Consider the following 18,643-nt stretch of genomic DNA (forward strand, 5'->3'; position numbering starts at 1 on the left):
GGAGACTGGGACTGGTAATTGTGTGTGTGTTTGTGGAAGGAGTAATGACCACAATTTGTCTTGCCTGGTTTCAGAGTTGTTAAGTGTTACTTTAAGAGAATGGATGTTTCGGGCGTCACAGCAGGGTAATAAACATGATAATTAGGGGATTCATCAGAATAAATCATCCCGTTCCTGGATGGGAATGAGGGAGCTGCTGTTTGCCACGGCCAGGTGAAGACACAGGAGCTGCAGACCTTGCTCCTTGGAGGGCTGCAGGGAGGCAGGTCCCATCTGGGCAGAGCCAGGGCAGGATCCAGCCCATGGGGCCACCGTGCTAACCCCCACCCCACCTCTTTCCACAGCGGGAGATGGTGTACACCTCCAGGGAGTCCTCTCCCACCCGTCGCCTGAACAACATGCCTCCAGCTTCCCACCTTGCCTCCAGCTCCCCCCCCCCAGTGCTCCAGTCCTCCTCCCCATCCCGTTCCCGCATGTCCTACAGCGGGGGCCGCCCGCCCTCCTACGCCGGCAGCCCCGTCCACCACAGCGAGCGTCTCTCCAACCTCCCACCTGCCCCGGGGGTCTCTCCCAGCCCCAGCGCCATCCTGGAGCGTCGGGATGTCAAACCGGACGAAGACCTGGCTGGGAAGAACGTGGTGCTGATGAAGAACGAGGGGCTGTACGCTGATCCCTACGGCATGGTGCACGAGGGCCGGCTCAGCATCACCTCCACCCAGTCCCTGGCGGGCATGGGAGACCCTTTTGGCTACTCGGGGGGGCTGTACAAGCGGGGGTCCGTGCGCTCGCTCAGCACCTACTCGGCGGCCGCCCTGCAGACGGAGCTGGAGGACAGTCTGTACAAACCCAACGCTCCCATCTACAGCGACACGTACGGGCCCGGCCTGGGGTTCCGCATGCCCCCCTCCTCCCCTCAGAAGATGGCTGATGGTCGCCTGGTGGACGTGCAGCCGGGCCAGGGCCCACACAGCCCCTACTCGGGCCCCCCCAGCCGCTCCTCACCCGTCCGCCAGTCCTTCCGCAAGGACTCCTGCTCCTCCGTCTTCATGGAGAGCCCCGTCAACAAGCCACGGAACCCCAGCTCCTCTGGCCCCCCCGAGCTCTTTCCCGGCCCCAGCGATCGCCCGCTCTTGGGGTTCGGCTCCCCTGGACCAGCCAAGGACACGGAAACGAGGTGAGAAGGGAAAAACAGCCGCACAGGTGTGAGATTTTCTGCTCGGTGCAGGTGGGGAGGCAGAAGAGCAGAGGAAGGCTTTTCCCCGTTGCTGCCATGGCAGAGGTGCTGGGTGGGGAATGAAGCACCAAATCGTGTGGGACTGAGTGGGGAAACTGTGGGTAGCTGGAGACAAGAACCGTGGAATCACAGGGTGGTTTGAGTCAGAAGGGACCTTCAAGATCATCCAGTCCCACAACTGCCATGGGCAGGGACACCTCCCACCAGCCCAGGCTGCTCCAAGCCCCATCCAACCTGCCCTTCAACACTGCCAGGGATGGGGCAGCCACAGCTTCCCTGGGCACCCTGGGCCGGGGTCTCACCACACTTTGAAGAAGAGAGATGGAATGGAGGGGGTGGATGTTGCTGGTGACAACAGCTCTGACCCCTCCCCAGTGTCCCTCCTGGGACTTGCAGGGATCTGGTGGGTGGGTGTGGGTGAGACTAGGACAATGAGGGTGTCCGTGGTGCCAGCACTGACTCCTCACCCAGCCCCTCTCCCGTGGCAGGGAGCGGATGGAGGCGATGGAGAAGCAGATTGCCAGCCTGACGGGGCTGGTGCAGAGTGCCCTGCTCCGCGGCTCCGAGGCTGAGACCCCCAGGTAAGGGGCAGGAGGGCAGGTGTGGGGCCCCGGGGGCCACCAGCCATGTCCCCTGGGCAGGTGAGGACAGAAGTGCCAGGTCCACGCTTCCTCCTGTCCTCTCTTTCATTGCAGTGAGAAGACAGAAGCCACCAACGGTGGGACCCCCCCCATCAGCATGTAAGTGACTGGAGAACCAGCCCCTTACCCCCCCAGCCCCCCCTGCCACAGCTGCTGGGGCTCTCAGGGTGGGCACAGGAGCGGGGGGGGGGGGTGGGGCTCTGCAGCCCCCACCACCAGCAGCCTGTGGGCTTGCCCTGCTCCTGCTGGCCACGCTGGCTGACAGAAGCCAGGATGCTGGTGCCACCTTGGCCACCGGGGCACGCATGGGCTCATCATCAGCCGCTGTTGACCAACCTCCCCCCGGGGTCCTTCTCCACTGGGAGCTTTTCCAGCCGCTCTTCCCGAGGCTGTACCCAAGCAGCCTCTGCTTTATCTCCCCCCTCACCCCCCGCAGCCACCAGCCGCAGCGGCATGGGGACACCGGTGCCCGCGCCCCCGCCACCCTCGGCCACCAGCACCCCGGCGGGGCAGCCCACGGCCATCACCCGCCTGCACATGCAGCTGCACCTCCACGACCTCCAGCAGAACGCCAGCGACCTCCGCAACCAGCTGCAGCAGCTCAAGAAGCTGCAGGTGGGTAGCAAGCTGGGGGCGGGGGGGGGGGGTGTCACCCCAACCCCACCCAGCTTTTACTGGGGTGGTTCCACCCCCAGAGCAGGAATATCCCACTTCCCTGGTGGTTTTGTGGCAGAGAGGGAGGGGATCCCTCCCCACGCTGAGCTCAGGGGTGTCCCCGCCGGTCCCGGGCGGGGGGGCGGGGGGGGGTCTGGCCCTGCCTGAAGCCCCTCCTGTCCCCGCAGCTGCAGAACCAGGAGACGGTGAAGACGATGCTGCGGCGCACGGAGACGGAGATCAGCGTGCGCGTGACCGACACCATGCGCAAGCACGAGGACCCCCTGCAGCGGCAGCGCAGCCTGGTGGAGGAGGAGCGGCTCCGCTACCTCAACGAAGAGGAGCTCATCACCCAGCAGCTCAAGTGAGCCAGGGCCGGGGAGGCAGGGGCTGGGCCGGGGTCCTTGCCTGCCGGTCTCCGCGGGGCACGTCCCGCAGGGCTGGGGGTCGGCAGCTCTGCGCGGTGCCGGGTCACACCCTCCGCCGTGTGTCCAGCCTGAAGGGAAAACCAAGGGAAAATGTTCTTTACTGTGAGTGTGAGGCTGCCCAGAGAGGTCTCCTTCTCTGGAGACATTCAAAACCCATCTGGACACGTTCCTGTGTGATCCTGCTCTAGCAGGGAGGTTGGACTAGGTGATCTTCAGAAGTTCCTTCCAACTCTGAGCGCTCTGTGACTATGACTATAAGAGGGGGTCCCCAACCCAGTTGTCCTCTCCCCTCTGCTATGTGGGGATCTGCCAGGCTGGTTGTCGTGGAGCAGCAGTGTCACCTCTGTCCTGCCTCTGTGCTCACAGTGACCTGGAGAAGTCTGTGGAGAAGATCCAGAAGGATTTGGCCCACAACCACCGGCTCATCCCAGTGCAGGAGCTGGAGGAGAAGGCCGTGGTCCTCAAGCAGCTGGGGGAGACGCTGACAGACCTCAAGGGTGAGTGAGAAGATGGCTGGTTCTGGGGTTGGGTGGCAAGCGGAGCCTGCCTGCATCTCCCCTCTCCATCCTCACACACGTGGGATGCTCCAGGTTTCCTGTTCCCTCTGGGTTTGCACATTTGCGGCTGCTGGTGTGCTCACCTGCACCTCCCTGCTCCATCCCTCCCACGGGGACAGGCAGGCAGCAGGGGGGGGGTTCCCCTGGTGACCCCCAGCTCTCCCCCCATCAGCCCAGTTCCCCAGCCTGCAGAGCAAGATGCGGGTGGTGCTGCGGGTGGAGGTGGAAGCCGTCAAGTTCCTCAAGGAGGAGCCGAACCGCCTGGATGGGCTGCTCAAGCGCTGCAAGACAGTGACAGACACCCTGGCCCAGATCCGCAGGTGAGCCCCCCCCACCCCGGCCCCACAGCCCCCCAGTGCTCACCCTGGCTGCCCCCACATAGTCACATCTTCTGCCCCTTACGAGAACCTTGGAGGGCACAGCTGGTCCCTTCAGTTGTCCCTGTGCCCGCCACGTCTTTGCTGATGTCTTCTCTGTGTTATGGATGCAAAGCTCAAGGGCTGTGAGGAAAAAAAAAAAAGGCTCATTTCTCTGCTAAGGAACTAAAACATGCCCTCAGTCCTCTCCAGTGTCCATGTGGGAACCCATCTTTCTAAACTGGCTTTCCCTGATCACTTGGAAAAAAAAGTGTCCTCCTATAGCCAGCCAGAGAGGCAACCCTTGGTGTGATGGGAAATCTCTTTCCTGAGGAGCACAAAAATGTTCTGCTGGAGAAAAATCATCTTCCAGATTCAAGGCTCGTGTGTGGGGCTGAGCCCCACCTGCCTCCTCCCATCACCACTCCTTTTGGGGTGGCTTCTGGCTCAGCCAGGCTCCAGCACCAGCCTTGCCTCAGGCTCATTGCTGCCCTGCTTTGCTGCAGAAACAAGCTTGGATGATCAGGCAGCCTCTGAATCTGCCTCCCTGTCATTCCCGGTCCTAATCACTTCGGATCCAAAGAGCATTTTCAGACAGATCTGACAGGGCAGGATTTGGAGACATACAATTTCCTGCAAGGTTCATGAAAATGGACAGTGAGGTAGAGGAGCTTGTTTGTGTGCTCCCCAAGAGAGGCTGTAGCATCAACTCCAACCCCTTCTACACATCAGGGAACCTGGGACAAGGGGGAACAGTTTCAAGCTGGAAGAGGGAAATTTAGGTGAGGCATGAGGAGGAAATTCTTCCCTGTGAGGGTGGTGAGAGCCTGGCCCAGGTTGCCCAGGGAAGCTGTGGCTGCCCCATCCCTGGCAGTGTTGAAGGGCAGGTTGGATGGGGCTTGGAGCAGCCTGGGCTGGTGGGAGGTGTCTCTGCCCATGCAGGGGGGCTGGGACTAAATGAGCTTTAAGGTCCCTTCCCCCCAGTCCTTGCAGCCACCCAGCACCTTCACTCTCTCCCTGGCAGGCAAGTGGACGAGGGCGTGTGGAGCTCCCCCAGCAACCTCAGCCAGTCCCCCAAGAAGGTGGCCCCTGAGACAGACTTCAGCAAAGGGCTGGATCTGGAGATGCCTACCAGCCCCCCAGTGAGCCTCCACCACCTGACGGCTGCCACCGAGACCCTGGGCATGCCCAGCTTTGGGCACAGCCCCCCCCAGACCCAGACCCACCCTTCCAAGAGCAATAACTCTTCCCGAGCTCCAGAGATGGTACCTGCCAAGACCCAGACAGGACCAGAGACCCCCAGCAAGAAGAGTGCAGACAAAGCTGTATCTGTGGAGGTGAGAGCCTGGGTGGGGGGGAGGGGGGCATTCCTCAGCTGGGGGACTCTTCTGGAAGGCCTATTCGTATGGGTTCCAGCTGAAATTTGGAACAGGAACTGAGTCCATCTTCCTGCTTGTTGGGTTTGCGGCCAATGGGATATCTGGGGTTTGAACCTCTCACTGTGAGAAGGACATTGAGGGGCTGGAGTGTGTCCAGACAAGGGCAATGGAGCTGGGGAAGGGTCTGGAGCACAAGTCTTACTGTGTCTTATTGCAATTTCTTCACTGAGAGGGTTGTCAGGCCCTGGCACAGGCTGCCCAGGGGAGTGGTAGAGTCGCCGTCCCGGGAAGGATTTAAAAAGCATGTAGATGTGGTGCCAAGTGACATGGTTTAGTGGTGGCCTTGGCAGCGCAGGGTTAACGCTTGGACTTGATGGCCTTAATGGTCTTTTCCAACCCGAATGATTCCATTATTCTGGAGGGTGGGGAGCTCTGGGTGATGCCAGCAGCCTTGGGAGCCACCCCCAAGTGCATATATTGGGGTGCACAGCTTGGAGAAGGGGTCAGCACCGGCCTTCCCCACCCCTCCTGGGCTTGGCAGGAGGTTGGGGAGGTACAGCTGGGCTGTGGGTCACATCCTGCCTGCAAGGGCAGGCACAGCTGGTGTGTGGCTGGGGGGCTGCAGCAGGATCTGCCTCTTGGTCCACAGGCTGCCGAGCGGGACTGGGAGGAGAAGCGGGCGGCGCTGACCCAGTACAGCGCCAAGGACATCAACCGCCTGCTGGAGGAGACACAGGCCGAGCTGATGAAGGCCATCCCCGACCTGGAGTTCGCTGCCAAGCACAAGCAAACCACGGGCAGCAGCAGTGCTGCCTCCACCCCCGAGCACAAGCCCTCCAAGCCGCAGCACGCAGCAAAAACGGGGGGCAAAGGGGACCCCAGCGGCCGCCGGGGCTCAGGTACCGTGCGGGGAGGAGATGGAGCCATCTCTGCATCCCAGGGGCTGGGGCTGCCTGGTCCTGCACGTGCCCTGGCCGTGCTGTCTCCAGTGAGGCTGCCCCACAGGGGGGAGGTGTGTGGCTAGGGGAGCCTTGGGTGTCGTATGAGAGGGGCAGGGAAAGGTCTCGTGCCCTCACAGCACCGTTTGTGCCCAGACGAACTGACGGTGCCTCGATACCGGACCGAGAAACCTTCCAAATCGCCTCCCCCTCCTCCTCCCCGCCGGAGCTTCCCCTCGTCCCACGGGCTGACCACGACCCGCAGCGGCGAGGTCATCGTCACCAGCAAGAAGGAGCCCGGGTTCATGAAGGTAGGAAGCGATGCCAAAGGGATGGACCAAGCAGGTCCCCATTGGGGAGACCAGCCCCAGCTCCCGGAGCACCCCCAGAGCCCTCACCACCCTGCTGCCCCCTTGCAGAAGGCTGAGTCGGAGGAGCTGGAGACCCAGAAGCCACAGGTGAAGCTGAGACGGACGGTGTCAGAGGTGGTCAGGCCGGCGTCCACCCCCCCCATCATCGCCTCTGCCATCAAAGACGACGATGACGAGGATCGGATCATCGCGGAGCTGGAGGTGAGCGCGGGAGGGGCTGCGGGGTGCCCCAGCCTACCCCCACCCCAGGCCCTGCCACCCTGCCCCATCTGCTCACGAGTGGCTGCCCCCAGCTCTGGGCATCTGTAGGGAACACCTCGGGATGGGGGCTGGGGAATGACACCCCAAGCATTCCCACAGGAATGGGCTCCCCCCACCCTGTGTCGCAGCAGGAGCATGGTGCTGTGGGAATGGGCAGCACAAAGCAGTGACACCGTGCTGGACTGGTTCACCAGCTCTCTTCAGCACTTCCACTCGGGCTTTAAGCCAAACTTGTTTGGTTTTTTTTTAACACTGTGCAGCTTCAGCTGGAGGTTTGTTGGGTTTTGTGCACCAGGTGCCCTGCAGAGAGCCCACCTGAGGCACCGTCCTGAGGCTCTGAACCCCCCAGGCTGGCTCTGCCCCGTGTCCTGCCCTGTTGGCTGCAGTCAAGGTGCCCAAGTGGGTCGTGGATGTCTTTTCCTGCTGGTTTTCCCCAAGGAGACAGGGGGACCAGTGATGCTGCAGACAGGGGACTGGTGACACTGGTCAGCAGAGGGACAGGCATGCCTCCATGGCTGATGGGAACAGCCAATGTTTTGCTCACTGCCAACACCTGCCGAGCCCCGGTCCTGGCGTGACCATGGCAAGCATCCCTGCAGGCATGGGTTGCATCATCATTGTCCCCAAACCTCCCTCCTCCAACCCCCCATGTTTGACTCCCCAGGTGTTTCAGAGAAGCTCTGCCTCCCCTTTCCTTCCCAAGCTCCGTTACGATCCGCTCGCGGCTGCCGCCTCCCCTGGGCATGCAGCCATGTGGCCCAACGGAGCCTCCGGTGCAGCTGAAGGATGGAAGGTAACAGCTCTCTCCGAGCGATCCTTTCTCCTGCTGCACTTCAACCACCTCCTCTTCCACCTCTCTCCAACTCACTTCTTGCTCCTTCCTCTGGTTTAACAAACTAACGGCTTCCCTTGCTCACTGCCACCGCGTCCGGCACTGACACGGCACAGGACCCAGCACTAACCCAGCCCGGGGCTGCTGCTGCTCCCCTGAGGGTCAAATCCTGCAGCCCCCGGGGTGAGAGGAAGGAAGGAGCCACCCCAGCACCCCACCAGGCAGGGCACAGGGGGGTTTTACTGCTCTCAAGCCACACTGGGTGCCTGGGGAGGGTGTCACTTGTGCATGTGGTGCATGATACAGGCAAGAGGGGAAGGGCTGGGCTGGAGGCCAGTGGCTGCTGGGACCCATTTGGCCTTGGCCTCGGCCCTGTCACCCCTCTTGGGTGCTGGGGCAGGTGCAGCCCAGGTGCACCACAGCCCTCCTACCTGGGGCTCCAGGGGAGAGACAGCAGGAGAGAGCCCAGAGCATTGATGGGATGGAGCAGGGGGGATCCCTGGAGTGAGGGAGCAAAGGGGTAGAGAGCAGAATGAACACTGAGCCCTTCACCTGGAAGCATCTACTGAGGGGAGCTCTGCCCCATTCAGGGCAGCTCATCTGCTAGGGGGGCTGGGTATGTGGCAAGGGTCCTGCTGGGTCCCTCCCCTCTCCTGGGGGTCCCAGCAGCAGGGCTGAATTGACCACAGCTGTCCCAGAGCAGCATCTCATGTCCCTGCAGGCAAGGACCCCTTTCCCCATCACTGGGACAGGTCAAGCTCCAGACCCTGAGCTCCATAACCATCCCAGCACTCCTGTCTCCTTCCCTCTCTGCCCTGGGTGCTACACAGACCCCCAGGGCTGGAGCACGAGTGAGACACACTGTGCCAGGGCACATGTCCCCACTGCCCATCCAGTGCCACCCAGCAGTGTGGCATGGCCACTGTATCTCCCCGTGGCTGCAGCTGCCAGAGCATCTCTCCAGCTCACCTTCCCTTGCCTCTGTGAGGGCACAGCCAGCTCTGCTCCCCTGGGCACTGTGTGGCTCAGGGCATGTCCCTTGGGACAGGAACAGAGAGGTGGGGCAGGAAGGTCAGTAGCTTCTGGCTGCTCTGGGTTTAAAAGGTCCAGTGGCCCTTGGTTGCAATGGCTTGTCCCTTGCCTTGGGCTCTGCTGGGAGCAGTGTCCTGCCACCAGGCCTGGGCTCTCCTCTTGCCCCAGTGTCGTGCCAGTTTATGGGAGAAATCCAAGCTGGGCCGTGGCAGTCGCGTTTCCAAAGGCATTTGGGAGCTGCAGCAACACTGACTCATTTTAGCTACAGACTCCAAGCAAGTTACAGCCAAAAATCTCCCAGTCCCAGGTTGCCTTAAGCACGGTGGGAAATGAGTCCGTCTCTGTAAGGATGGGTAGAGATGGGTAAGGGTGAGACACCAGGGCAGGAGGGAGCCGAGCATCCCCCTTCCTGGCCGAACCCGTCCCTGCGGGCGCGGTGATGCCCGGAGACACTGCGGGGTGCGGGTCGTGTTAGGACACGCGGTGCTCCCGGCAGCTCCCGCCTCCTCCCGCCGCGCTGCCCCGGCTCTTAACCTCTCTGAATTCTCTACCTAGGAGCCGCCGGCCCCGGCAGCCCCGGGGAGCAGGGCTTTCTCCCTCCCACAGATTGTGCTCACCGAGTGGGTGTCGGAGCCGCCGTCCCCCGAAGCCGAACCCGAGGTGTGGGTGGAAACGGGCTGCAGGGAGCACGGGGACCCGGCCGGCAGAGGCGGGGCAGGAGGGCAGCTGGCGTCCCAGCGCGGCGGGACGTGCCGCGTGTCTCCTGGCACCTCTGGAAAAGCTCCATCTGCACCTGGGTACCCTCCGGCCTCAGCCCCGCAGCCCCCGAGCTGCACATCTCGGGGCCGTGCCCCCGCGGCAGCAGAGAGCTGGGGGTCCCCTCTAGCAGCCAGCAAGGTCCCGGCTCTCTCAAGGCATGAACCGAGCGGTCCCGGGGGGGGAGGAGGAGGGGACACGGCTGCCAGCGCTGCCGGCAGCCAAGAAGGCAGCAGCAAGACTTGTCACCGAGATCCCTTGGCTGCTCAGCCCCGGGGGGAAGCCGTGGGTCCCGGTGCTGGTGTGGTGATGCTCCCCTCCACCAGTGCAGGCAGGGGCCCTGGTGCTGTTCCCCGGCTTCCCGGTGATGGGGACCCCCGAGGAGGAGCCAGGCAGAGTGTGAGGGACCCATCGCTCCCTCCTGGACACTCCGCTGGGGCTTGCAGACCAGTGCAGAGGGAGGGCAGCTTGCCAGCCCCTGCCTGCCCGGTGCCAAATCCAAGAGCTTTCCCAGGCAGAGATCCAGCCTGGAAGGGAAATGGACAGTCCCAGGCTGAGCATCCCCAGGAACAGGTCACTGCTTTCTCAAGGCCACGTCATGGGGCAGCATCACCAGGCTGGGCTGGTGCAGCTCCAGCTAATGGGGGGGAAGGTGGCACAGAGGACACCACGGTGGGGAGGAAGATGGTGGAGGGGCTTTGCAAAGGGCACTTGCCCCCTCATTGCTCCATGACTCCATGCAGCAAGGAGATTTATGAAGGCACATACCGGAGACTGGATAGCTTGGAAGAAACGATCCGTGAGCTGGAAATAACCATCAGTGAGATCAGCAGCCATCCCTCAGTTGAGTTTGTGTTCCGTAAAGAACTGCTAGGACAAGCAGGATCCAAAGATGCCAGCGGGGAGACCAAGGAAAGCCTTGGGGATCTCAAACATGGCAGCTGTGACCATGGGACTGCCCTGGACCTCAGTCAGGCCAAAGGTGATGTTCGTGAGAGTCCATCTCCAAGCAAGACCAAGCCAGCTCTGCTTCCCAAGCTGCAGCTCCCCGGCACTCCGCAGGTTTATTTTCTGTTACCCTCTTGCTGTGCTCTGCCCTGGACTCAATCTGATGTCTTTCTTCCTGCATCTCTACCTCCTCCCTCTCTGTGACTCTACCTCCAGGCAGAGCCAAGGTGGAAAACAAATCTCCCTTTCTCCTTGTCACTTGGAGGGGTTTGGGAAGTGCAGGCAGCAGAGGCAGCATCGTGAAGGCAGGTGGTGCCAGGCAGTGCTGCCATCTGCCCCTCACTGGTGTTGGTGCCACCGGGTGCCATCCCTTGCTGTGCATAGCACCGGATTAGACCCTGGTTGTCCAGTATCTTCGACCCTGGAAGGTTTTGGGGCTGAGCACGGGCCGGTGACAACTACGGGGCAGTGATGTGCATCCCCCGGGGCTGGGCGACAAAGGCAGCGTCCCTCCCTTTCCCGTTTTGCATAAACACTTCTCTAAGGAGCTGCTGTTTGACTGTGGCAGCTGCTTCTCCTAGTTAACTCACAGCGCTGGCTCCCCGGAGCCACCCGAATTGGTTTCTGCTGGAATCAGCAGCTCGGCTGGCTGGATAGCTGGGAAAAGAGGGGGGGGAAATGCCCTGAGCTGCCGCGCCGTCAGCCTGTTCCTTCAGTGACAGAGCTGGGGAAAGAAACTCCCTTTGCATTTGCAGCCCTTATCAGCCGCAGTTCCCAGCGGTGCCACAGCCCTGTCGCGGTGCTCTCACTGGGTGAACGGGCTGTCGAGGGGCTGTAGCTGCAATTTCTCCTGCCGCCAACTCCTGCTGCACCGCTGGAGCCTGGCAGGATGGATTTATGGCTGTGGCTGGTACCTGGGTATGCACGGAGCTCAGGGTGGGCAGGAGAGGCTGTGCCAGCAGGGCTGGCTGGTTGGTGCCATAAGTAGGTGAGGGCAGGTCGTGTACCAGCTCTCAAGGATGCTGCCAGTTGGTTGTGGAGGTGGAGATCCAGTCCCTGCTTGTGCCAGGGATGCTGGGCTGCAGGCAGGAATGGGATGTCCTGGTGCTGTGGGATACAGGAGTCCATCTGTGGGACCACTGAGGGTCATGGTGTGGGGCAGGCAGGACAGGCAGTGCAGAGAGCCATCCCTGCCCTGATTTCCTGACCTGCCTTTCCTGCTGTCCCTCTCCCACCGGGGCTGCAGTTCCACATCTCCGGGGCAGCATCGGCGCTGCCAGTTCTGCTGCCTGCAGCAGCTGGTCCAGCCGTGGGGCAGGCAGGAGGCAGCAGTGATGTCAGGGAGAGGGTCTGGGCTGCCCCAGGAAGCAGGGGACACCTGGCACTGCTGGTGCCAGCACCATGACAGGGACGCGCCAGAGGACGCGCCTGCAGGTACCGCTTCCCTCGCTGCTGCTCCTGCAAGTGTTTATATCTTCACCTGTGCATAACTAGGGAATAAAAACCTCTCTATTCCCACTGCCACCATTCCCACCTGGAAGCTGCTTCTGCCATCGCCTCTGTTCCTTTCTCTTGGCCATGTTCCCTGCCCTGGTGGGGATGTTCTCCCTCTGCCCTTTCTCCTGGTGTTTGCTGTGTCTGCCCCTAACTCCCTCTTTCCATTGCAGCAGGAGCTCTCGGTAAGTCCTGGTTGGTTTCTGAGCCCTCCAAAGCAGGAGCTCCTTTGGCACGTGGAGCTGGTGTCCCTGTCCTTGCCTGGCTTTGCCACCACGGGCTGTCCAGGCAGGGACATGGTGGTGCCACAGGGGCTCAGCACAGCTCCGGGCACCTGATGCCTGCTGCTGGCACTGCCCAGCTGCCCACAGTGCCACCATAGGCTTTCACCTGCTGGTTTTAACCCCCTTCCCCAAATTCCCTGTCCCAGCAGAGCGGTGGTGTTGCCATCCCAGCCATGAAGGTGGTGAACCCGGCATCTCGGCTGAAGCAGAGCCAGCAGGGCAGCCCTGACAAGAGCAAGCACATAAAGCAGCGGATGGAGTACATGAGGATCCAGGGCCAGCAGCAGGTGAGTGGCTCCAGCCCCAGCTCTGCCTGGGGAGACACTTCTTACAATGGCTTGTAGGGAGAGGGCAAGGGGGAATGGCTTAAAACTGGAAGAGAGGAGAGTTGGATTAGACATGAGGAGGAAGTTCTTCCCTGTGAGGGTGGTGAGACCCTGGCCCAGGTTGCCCAGGGAAGCTGTGGCTGCCCCATCCCTGGCAGTGTTGAAGGGCAGGTTGGATGGGGCTTGGAGCAGCCTGGGCTGGTGGGAGGTGTCCCTGCCCATGCAGGGGGTGGGACTAGGTGAGCTTTAAGGGGTGCAGGAAGGGCTCTCACCTTGCTTTGTGCCCAGCATGGTGGTTTCCATAGCTGGGGATGGGGACGTGAACTTGTGCTGAGAGTGGCAAACTCATGACCCGTGTGGTGTGAGCCATTTGTCCCCCAGCCCTCTGTCCCATCACTGCACTGACAGTAAGGGCTGAGCCCCAGCATTGGTCCCCTCACCCTGAGGGACCCCCAGGCCCCCTCGCAGAGCATTTTGGCCACAGTGCTGAGTGCTCAGCCCAGGGGCTCCAAGGGGCTTCATTTACCCAGGGCTGGGGCTGCCCAACCCATCTGGGGGCAGGGGGGAGGTTTGGAGAGCCAGGACCCTCCCTGCACCCCAACACCATGTCCACGGAAGCAGCTTGTGCTGGGAGGGGGGTGTCACAGGCAGGGTGATGGTACCAGGCACCCAGCAGTGTCGGGGGGGGGCACAGCAGCTGGAAAAGGAGCACTTTAGGATGGGATGTGTCCCCCCCAGCCCAGCACCTACCCCTCTTCCATCCCTGGGGGCTGCTCCTGCTGTGGGTGTCAGGGCTCACTCCCCTCCTGCTGACCCCCCACTCCTAGTGCTGTTGGGGGCTCTCAGGTTTGCTGGGGCCGCAGGTAAAGTCACCACAGCCAGTTTGCTGCCTTCCCCCACACCTCCCCACCTCTCCTCTCCCCTCTCCCAGCCCTCTCCCCCCCACCTCCTGCCCCCCCAGTGGGCAGCAGCACCACGGGTGCCTTCACCCCATCCTCTCCCCCTGGCTCTGTCTCTCCCCACCCTTTCCTGAGCTCAGCCGTGACAAACCACCCAACAAACCCCATTTTGCTCTTTCTGTTGGATCCATAAACCCTGTTGGATAAACAGAAGGTTTTTCCCAGCCACCTGGACTGGGCTGGGGGGAAACTGATACAATTTGGGCAAATGTCTCATGAATAAAATGGGCACCTTGCTCCCCCTGGCTCCAGCAAGAGGGCTCAGCCCCCCCCAACCTCCCCCTTGGTGGCTCCATCACCGAGTTGGAGCCACAAAGTTGACTGTGACCAAGATGGTCCCAGAGCAGTGGCCAAATGTCCCTGGGCAGGGTCTGTCCTTGAGGTTGGGGTCTCCCTGCTCCACCCCCCCACAAGTATATGTGGGTGTAGGTTGGTTTTCACACACGCCCCAGAATCAGCAAGAGTTGGGGGGCGTCCCTGTGCCCCTGTTCAGAGCTGTCCCATGGGCTGGAAGCAGAGAAACACCAGACCAGGAGTTTTCCACAGCACTTTGGTCCTCCCTGCCCTCCCTGGGCAGGATTTGGCCGTTCCCCAGCAGCCCACCCCCCTGCAAGCAGGAGCACCGAGGTCTGGCAGAGCCCTCTCCCTGTGCCAGGAGGCTTTCTGAGCATCCTCCCTTCCTGGTGCCCCAGCTCCCTTCAGACCAGCTTCTGCAGGAAGTGGGGTTGGGTGACATTGGTGCTGGTGGTGGCCCCACCAGCCTGGTGGGCACAGGGTGGGCACCATCACCCCCCAGAGGAGCCGGGGCTGGTGTGGGGCTGCCGAGGCTCTGCCCTGGATGGCACCTCCAGTCTAACACTGCCCTTCTTGTCCCCTCCCTGCCTTTCTCCCCTCTCCCCTCCAACCCCCTCTGTGTGTGTCTGTCTGTCCCTCTGTCCCTTTGTCTGTCTTGTCTCTCTCCTCCTCTCGGGGATGTCCCCTTCCCATCCAGTAACGTGTGGGACCAGCTCATCTCGTGCTCTGTTTGTGGTGGACCTTTTCCAGCTGCTTGACCTCAGGCCTAACTCAATGCTGCTTCTGAACAAACTCCTGTTTGGTTCTTGGTTGTGGTTTTGTTTTTTGGTTTTGTTTTTTTTTTTGTCCTTTCCTGTTTTGTTTTTTTCTTTCTTCCTTTCTTTCGTCTTCTGGTTTTTTTAAGGAACTGTTTGACTTTCCTCCCCTTTCTCCTCCTCCTCCTCCTCCTTGAATCTTGCTTTTCTTTCTAGGCCGCTAGACCATCTAAAGAGGCTACTGAGACCTCCCCCACGGTCTCAGAAAAACCCACGTCTGGCAGAACATCCATCCCTGTATTGACTTCCTTTGGGGCAAGGAACTCCTCCATCTCATTCTGAGCATCCTTGCCAGCTCCACCCAACCGCTCTCCTGCTCCTGGGGCCGGGCTGCCTCTCCCTTCCTTGGGCGGCTCCTCCCTTGGGACTTTGGCTTCTTGAGGCACCTGGAGGGATCATCACTTGTCCCTCTCTTTTCTGTTTTTCCAATGTCTTGCTCCAATGTGGCCGACCTTGTGTCTTGCCTCTCTGCTCCACCACAGCCTGGCCTCGTGTCACCTCAGCTCCGCCGCAGCCCGACTCCTGTTTCCCATCTCGCTCCGCAATGGCCAACCAGCCACTTTCTGTTTCTCTCTCTCTCTCTCTTTCTCCTCCCTTTTTCTTTGATTCTTCCCTTCCCTTTTGGTTCCTTTGGGTTACCCTTGGTTTGGTTGCCTCCCCCTCCCCCTGCCCCAACCCTCCCTACCCTGCCCCTTTTCTATTTATTTAAAGAGCTCTCAGAGCTTCGCTCCACCAGTTCCACCAGCTTCAAGCCAGGAGGACACGGGGCAGCGCCCGACCCCGCTGCCTGCGCCGGCAGCGCCCGTCCCACCACGGAGAGGTGGGAAACAGCGGCTGCCGAAGACCCCCCGGACACCCCCTGACCCCCCCACTCACCCCCCACCGCCCTCGAGCATCCCGGCAGCTGGGACACCCACCCGGAGGATGCTCGACGCCCCGGCCAGGTCTGGGCAGGGGGTGGTGGGTGACACCTCGGCCGGGTTGTGTCCTGCCCTGGCCCAGGGGTCGGTGCCATCCCGGGGGGGGGTCCCCACCACCAGCCCCAGCGCTGGACGGGGGCGGGGGGCACGGCGGGGGGGCCGGAGAGGCCGAAAGCTGAGGATGTAAAATGGGGAGGGGGCAGAGCTGGGGGTCACTGCGGGGTGGCAATGAAGCACTTTAACTGGTGGCCGGGGTGGGCAGAGGGGGGCTCGGGGTGGGGGGGGGTCTCCGGCCACACGGGGACACCCTGCCAGGTCTCTGTCCCCTTCTTGAGTGCCAGCACCCTTGGGGACAGGCAGGACAGGTCCCCGCAGCCCCCAGCTCTGGCAGAGGTGCTGGTGGGGACCCCCCCCACGCCACAGCCAGTGTCCCCGTGGTCCTTCTCCAGGGGACCCAAGCCTAGGGGACCTGGGAGGGGGTCCCTGGGGTCGGTGGCCAGTCCGTGCCTGCCCGTGGCCACCACCCATCAGCGCCGCCGAGCAACGCGTGTGCAACCACATGTGTGTGTCCATGCACGTGTGTACATGCGTGTGCAATGTGTGTGTGTGTGTGTGTACATGGGTGTGTACCATGTGTGGGTGTGGGTGTGTGTGCATGCAGTGCAACACCAGATCAAATCACCCCTTTCGTTGGTTAGTTCGTCCTTGGGTTGGTTCTTTTTAGTATTATTACTTCTTATTTCTTCTTTCTTTTCCCCCTCCCCTCTCTTTTTTTTGTATATCAATCATTTTTGTACAGAAGAACGAGCCTTTTTTTGAATAACAAAGAGAAAACAGGGAAAAAAAAAAAAAAGCAAAAAAACCCACCACATAAAAAAAAAAAAGAATCATGATGCAATTTCTTTGGATTGCAAAAAGCAACTCTTTACATTTAAGTGAAGTGTCTTAACATTTTATATTGTTTTAAAAAATATATTTACATATTATATATATATAATATACGTAATATAAATATATATATATATAAATATTTAAAAGGAAAGAAAAGAAATAAATCTCTTCACGTCTGGTATCTTAGGGGCTGGATTTTCTGCCCTGCTTAGACTAGAGCTCCTCGTGGTTTTGAGAGGGTGGGTTCCTCGCGGCTTCTTCCTCCCTCCTGCTGCGTCCGCATCCTCCCAGCAGCACCTTCCTCATCCCAACCCCATTCCCGGCCGGAGCCGGGGGTGGAAGGGGCCGGGTGCCCCCTCCCTATCCCCCCCCCACCCCCCCAGGGACTTTGCCTCCCATGGGTGAGAGCCCCCGGGGTGCTGCAGCACCCACCTCCCAGCAGCAATAGCAGTCACTTGATGTGTTTAATTACTAATTGTTGTTGTGGTTTTTTTTCCTTGGTACCAAAGTGAAACTGTAGCAAAGCCACAGCTGCTTGTGGCCGGGATGGGAAGGGTCCCTCTTCTTCCCCCCAGCCCCCTCCACCCCCCTCTCTTGCCCCACCACCCGTCCCGGTGCTCCTAAGGGGCTGGATATGCACCCTCCATCCTGCCAGCACCCATGGCAGGGGGGACCCACAGATATGTGTGTCCCCCACATTTTGTTGTCGTGGGCAGGGGGTGTGAGGGTGGCAAGTGCCACCAACCCCCACAGGACACGGGTATGTGGGTGCAAAGGGGTTGGGGGGGGGGGCTGTAATTTGTGCCCCCCCCTCCCCAATCTGGTAGCACCCATGGAAGAGACCCACAGATGCCTCCCAGGTCTTTCTGTCCTGGGGAGGGGGAGGTCAGTGAGGGCAGCAAGTGCCACCAGCCCCTCCCCTGGGGACACAGATAGGTGGGTGCAAAGGTGTTGGAGGGGACTAATTAGTGCACGCCCACCCTGTTAGCACCCATGGGTGTGCCAGGACACCCATCCCACTGGGACCAAGCTCCAGCTGGCAGGGTTGCAGGGTGGTGGGGGGGTCCCATTCCCTTCACCGCACCCTGGCTTTGTCCGATGAGCATCCCCCCCAACACACACAATGTGGGACTCCCACCTCCAGATGAGGAGGATGGGCATCAGGTGCTGGGGTTCACAGTGCTGGGGGTGCACCCGTTATTTTTCCCTCCCCCTTCCCCATGTCCCCCACCCCCCTTTCCCTTGCTGCCCACCGTGCTGGTCTCTCCGTGAGCGTGTGTCTCTGCGTGCGTGTGCGTCCGTCCGTTCATGGCCTCATGCAAACTGTCCGTGTGGCAAGCAAAACCTTGGTTCTGGCTAAAAAGGACAGGGGAAAAAAAATGAAAAAAAATATAAAAAAAAAGGAAAAATGTTGCAAAAATGATCTTTAAAAAACAACCCAACAGCAAACCCAAGCAAAGGAAAGCGCTGCCTGCATCGTGCATGTGTGGGAGGCGCCCACTGCATGCGCACCCTGCTTTACTCGTCTGGATGTTGTTTCAAAAATAAAAGGCTATAGCTTTTAAAAGGGCAAAAAAAAAAGAAAAAAATATCTTTAAAAAAAAAAAAAAAGGAAAAAAGAAAAAAAAGATGAACAAAAAATAAAATTCCTAATACTCTTTAGAAGCTGTTTTGGGGTTTCTACGACGTCGTGTGTCTCTCTCTCTCTCTCTCTCTCTCTCTCTCTCTCTCCGCATGAATTTTTCTTGTGAACTGTTTTAAAAGGATTTAATAAAAAAATAAAACAACGAAGAAAATAAAACAAGGCCTCACACAGGGAGGAGGGGAGGGCTGGGGGGGAGGGGCTGGCCCCCCACCCCATGCTCCCCCCACCCTGTGCCCATCGCTGTCCCTGTGTCGCTGTGGGTGCCATGGGTAGTTCTGTGCGCAACGTGACCATTGTAACTTGCAAACTCCCAAGACAAAGGGTTGCTTTTTCATTTCATTTTCTTTTTTATTTTGTTTTTTTTCCCCTTTATTAAATACTTTTCTTTTCTATCGGAGTGTCTGCCTTTAATAAAATTACTTTTGGGTTTTGTTTCTCTATGGCACTTTTCTTTCCACACACCCTCCCCTCCAGGTGTGGTCTCTTGGGCGTGTGACGGGGTGGGACATGCCCAGCCCCAAGGTCACCCCAGGTCCATGTCAGGGATATGGGGGGGGTGTGGGGGGTCCATCTCCTTCCCCCCATACTCAGAAAAGCGAGGATAAATCCTTCCCTAGATACAGGGAAA

General features: G+C 60.0%; 1 protein-coding gene across 1 annotated transcript in view; it reads left to right on the forward strand.

Annotated features, from left to right (window-relative positions):
- The window catches only part of SRCIN1 (SRC kinase signaling inhibitor 1), a 67,402-nt gene extending 51,791 nt beyond the window's left edge, over positions 1 to 15,611 (forward strand). The window contains exons 8-22 of the mRNA XM_051640082.1: positions 345 to 1,174; positions 1,723 to 1,815; positions 1,930 to 1,967; positions 2,306 to 2,490; positions 2,718 to 2,893; positions 3,324 to 3,454; positions 3,687 to 3,834; positions 4,895 to 5,207; positions 5,899 to 6,148; positions 6,344 to 6,498; positions 6,607 to 6,759; positions 7,484 to 7,612; positions 9,239 to 10,501; positions 12,315 to 12,452; positions 14,716 to 15,611. Coding sequence (XP_051496042.1) covers positions 345 to 1,174; positions 1,723 to 1,815; positions 1,930 to 1,967; positions 2,306 to 2,490; positions 2,718 to 2,893; positions 3,324 to 3,454; positions 3,687 to 3,834; positions 4,895 to 5,207; positions 5,899 to 6,148; positions 6,344 to 6,498; positions 6,607 to 6,759; positions 7,484 to 7,612; positions 9,239 to 10,501; positions 12,315 to 12,452; positions 14,716 to 14,841 — 4,128 coding nt within the window. The 3' untranslated portion in view covers positions 14,842 to 15,611. The remainder of the gene's footprint in view (positions 1 to 344; positions 1,175 to 1,722; positions 1,816 to 1,929; positions 1,968 to 2,305; positions 2,491 to 2,717; positions 2,894 to 3,323; positions 3,455 to 3,686; positions 3,835 to 4,894; positions 5,208 to 5,898; positions 6,149 to 6,343; positions 6,499 to 6,606; positions 6,760 to 7,483; positions 7,613 to 9,238; positions 10,502 to 12,314; positions 12,453 to 14,715) is intronic.
- The last annotated feature ends 3,032 nt before the right edge of the window (positions 15,612 to 18,643 follow it).

Source organism: Apus apus, chromosome 25 (genome assembly GCF_020740795.1).
Source record: "Apus apus isolate bApuApu2 chromosome 25, bApuApu2.pri.cur, whole genome shotgun sequence".
Lineage (NCBI taxonomy): Eukaryota > Metazoa > Chordata > Aves > Apodiformes > Apodidae > Apus > Apus apus.